The sequence below is a fragment of the Formica exsecta genome, unplaced genomic scaffold, assembly GCF_003651465.1.
Source record: "Formica exsecta isolate Colony F162 unplaced genomic scaffold, ASM365146v1 scaffold201, whole genome shotgun sequence".
NCBI lineage: Eukaryota > Metazoa > Arthropoda > Insecta > Hymenoptera > Formicidae > Formica > Formica exsecta.
In genome coordinates, this window is record NW_021849308.1 from 1,997,621 (window position 1) to 1,999,978 (window position 2,358).

At 40.0% G+C, this 2,358-nt stretch overlaps 2 protein-coding genes across 2 annotated transcripts in view; one reads left to right on the forward strand and one right to left on the reverse strand.

The window, feature by feature from the left end:
• LOC115234607 (membrane-associated protein Hem) overlaps positions 1–1,377 on the reverse strand; it is a 4,966-nt gene extending 3,589 nt beyond the window's left edge. Inside the window, 2 exon segments of the mRNA XM_029805793.1 lie at positions 1–1,134; positions 1,209–1,377. The exon segment at positions 1–1,134 is cut by the window's left edge and continues 8 nt beyond it. Of these exon segments, the coding sequence (XP_029661653.1) occupies positions 1–1,003 (1,003 nt within the window). The 5' untranslated portion in view covers positions 1,004–1,134; positions 1,209–1,377.
• A 263-nt stretch (positions 1,378–1,640) lies between these two features.
• LOC115234611 (CUGBP Elav-like family member 4) overlaps positions 1,641–2,358 on the forward strand; it is a 714,297-nt gene continuing 713,579 nt past the window's right edge. The window contains exon 1 of the mRNA XM_029805804.1: positions 1,641–1,719. The gene's annotated coding sequence lies outside the window, so the exon portion shown is untranslated. The remainder of the gene's footprint in view (positions 1,720–2,358) is intronic.

Consider the following 2,358-nt stretch of genomic DNA (forward strand, 5'->3'; position numbering starts at 1 on the left):
CCCTATGTCTGTAACCAGCTTTTTGTACTGCTTGATTGTAACATTCTTTTACTTCTGAAACTCTTTTGCTATATCCTTTCATACCCTCGAAGAATGTTTGAATGTACTGATGTATATAAATCACCTCGTCTCTAAATAATGCCAACACCCAACCAGATTCTAAAGCGGTGATCCACAGTTTGCTTGGTTGTTCCTGATTTAAAAATGTATGACAAAGTGTAAATCCAAGAATCACCCATCTTTCTATTCTATCCAAGCTCAATGTTTCGCATGACATAGTATCTGTTGCTGCTGCCTTTAGTATCTGGCCAGGACTACCAACGAGACTCAACTTTTGATCAGCTCTCCATGTATCAGCAGACAAGTTTCTACCAGGATATACTGGCCACAATGAAGTCAGGGCATTTTTCAGCAATTTAGAATGCGGTATAAACTCTTCTGAAAGTTTTTTCAACGGAGCGTCGTAATCCATAATCATCTGTCCTAAGCGAGGAAAACTGGGATCTGATTGACTGTGCACCATCTCGTGGGCTGCATTGAACAACCCTAGCACCGCTTTACGATCTTCGACTCTCGATAGGAGGATCATCAAACTGATGTAAGTGATTACAAGATCTAAATATCCTTTGGTCATATCAAAATTAATCGTAATATCCATATGAACACCGCATGCATCCATAGTTGTCAAAAGCTCGCATACATTATCTTTAAAATCTAATAGATCCACGAACGTGTAGTAATACAATGACAGGGATTTGATGATCTCGTTACGAATGTTCGTAATGGTCTGTAATCCCTTTATATCGATGTTAGGAAACTTTCTGACGATCGCCTTGATGGAAGACTCCAATGCCTTGTCGGAAAGGAATGCAGGCTTCGATTTGGCATCACCACACGCTTTTTTGATATTATAAATACGTGTTAACATACCGATACCTCTGTCATTTAAAATAGTCAACTTCTCGGCCAGCTTTTGCTGGCTCGGCACGATAGGTCGAGCCATGACCACGTTACTTAATCGCTCCTCACGCGATTGACATTACTTGTCAATTATTGTTTGCAATAGCTGACAGCGATTACTCGACCCCACCCCTGGAGAAGGTAATCTATTCCACCGGATGCGCCTCTGGTTTCCTGCAAGGAAAGACGATGCTCGTTTCACAGTACACCTTTGACTTTTCGTCTACCTTGACTATTCGTGTACTCACCTGTCACCGCGATTACATGTTGTACGCGTAATAATCAACGCATAATAATACGCTAGGCCGAATTAACTCTGTATATGTATATTATGCTCCAGCACGGCGCGTACCGCGTGAAGTGCGCCGCTATCGGCGATGCAGTGCTACCAACATGGTGAAACGTAATGCGAGTGTAGTCTGTAGTCTTCAAGCAGAGGGGACGACAACGATACTTCTCTCGATTCAAATCGCGCGACTCGCGGGCTGTGATGCTAGAACGAGATCGCGGCTCACTTGCACACAATCAGAGAACCCCCGTACATGTACTGCGCAGAGCGCTCTGCGCAGTACATGTACGGGGTACTTTGACTGTGTGCGTGTGACCCGGAACCTCGTTCTAACATCACAGTTCGCGGAGTAGTCGTTCGTTGTGCGCGATAAATTTTGCTCGTTCGTAGTGTGTGTATATTTCTGTGTGGCAAATTGCTGTTTCGGAGGATGGATTGGCTAGCAAATCGAGGTCATTGTTGCAGATAATGTAAGTCGACCATTATTTGCATAATTGCATATTGTTCTACGGAAAGCTAAATCCGAATCTAACAATATAACAGCAGCGCCTGCAATGGATTTTGGTATTTTTTTTACCCGATATATATACTTGTAACAAGTGTATTGGCGATGATATTTTTAAACAAATAGGACTAAATAATTGAAGTATTAATAATATATTAGAAGATTATGAAAGAGTAAATGTTATGTGCGATTAAATTGCATATTTAAAAGTTTAGCGTTTCTTTACACACACACACACACACACATACAAAGAAATTTCGGCATTGAGTTTGTTGATAGTTCGCATGTTTCAACAATAATCGCTGTATATATGAAATTTGTACAAGACAAGAGCAATTGTACAGTATGAAACATAGACAATTCATATTTGTATTTGGATTGGAATTATGCAAAATTGAATCTACATGCTATTTTCCGTAACGATAAAGCGTGTAAAAGTTTATTTTGGCGTTGGCTCCATCTACCAAAATAATATTGCACTTGATTCTTTTACCACCGGAGGCAATTTATCGACAGATTTCCGACACAATCATTTCCTGTGTGCATGATGAATGTATCTCTTTTTCAATCTAAAATTTAAATAAAATAAAATAATTATTTTATT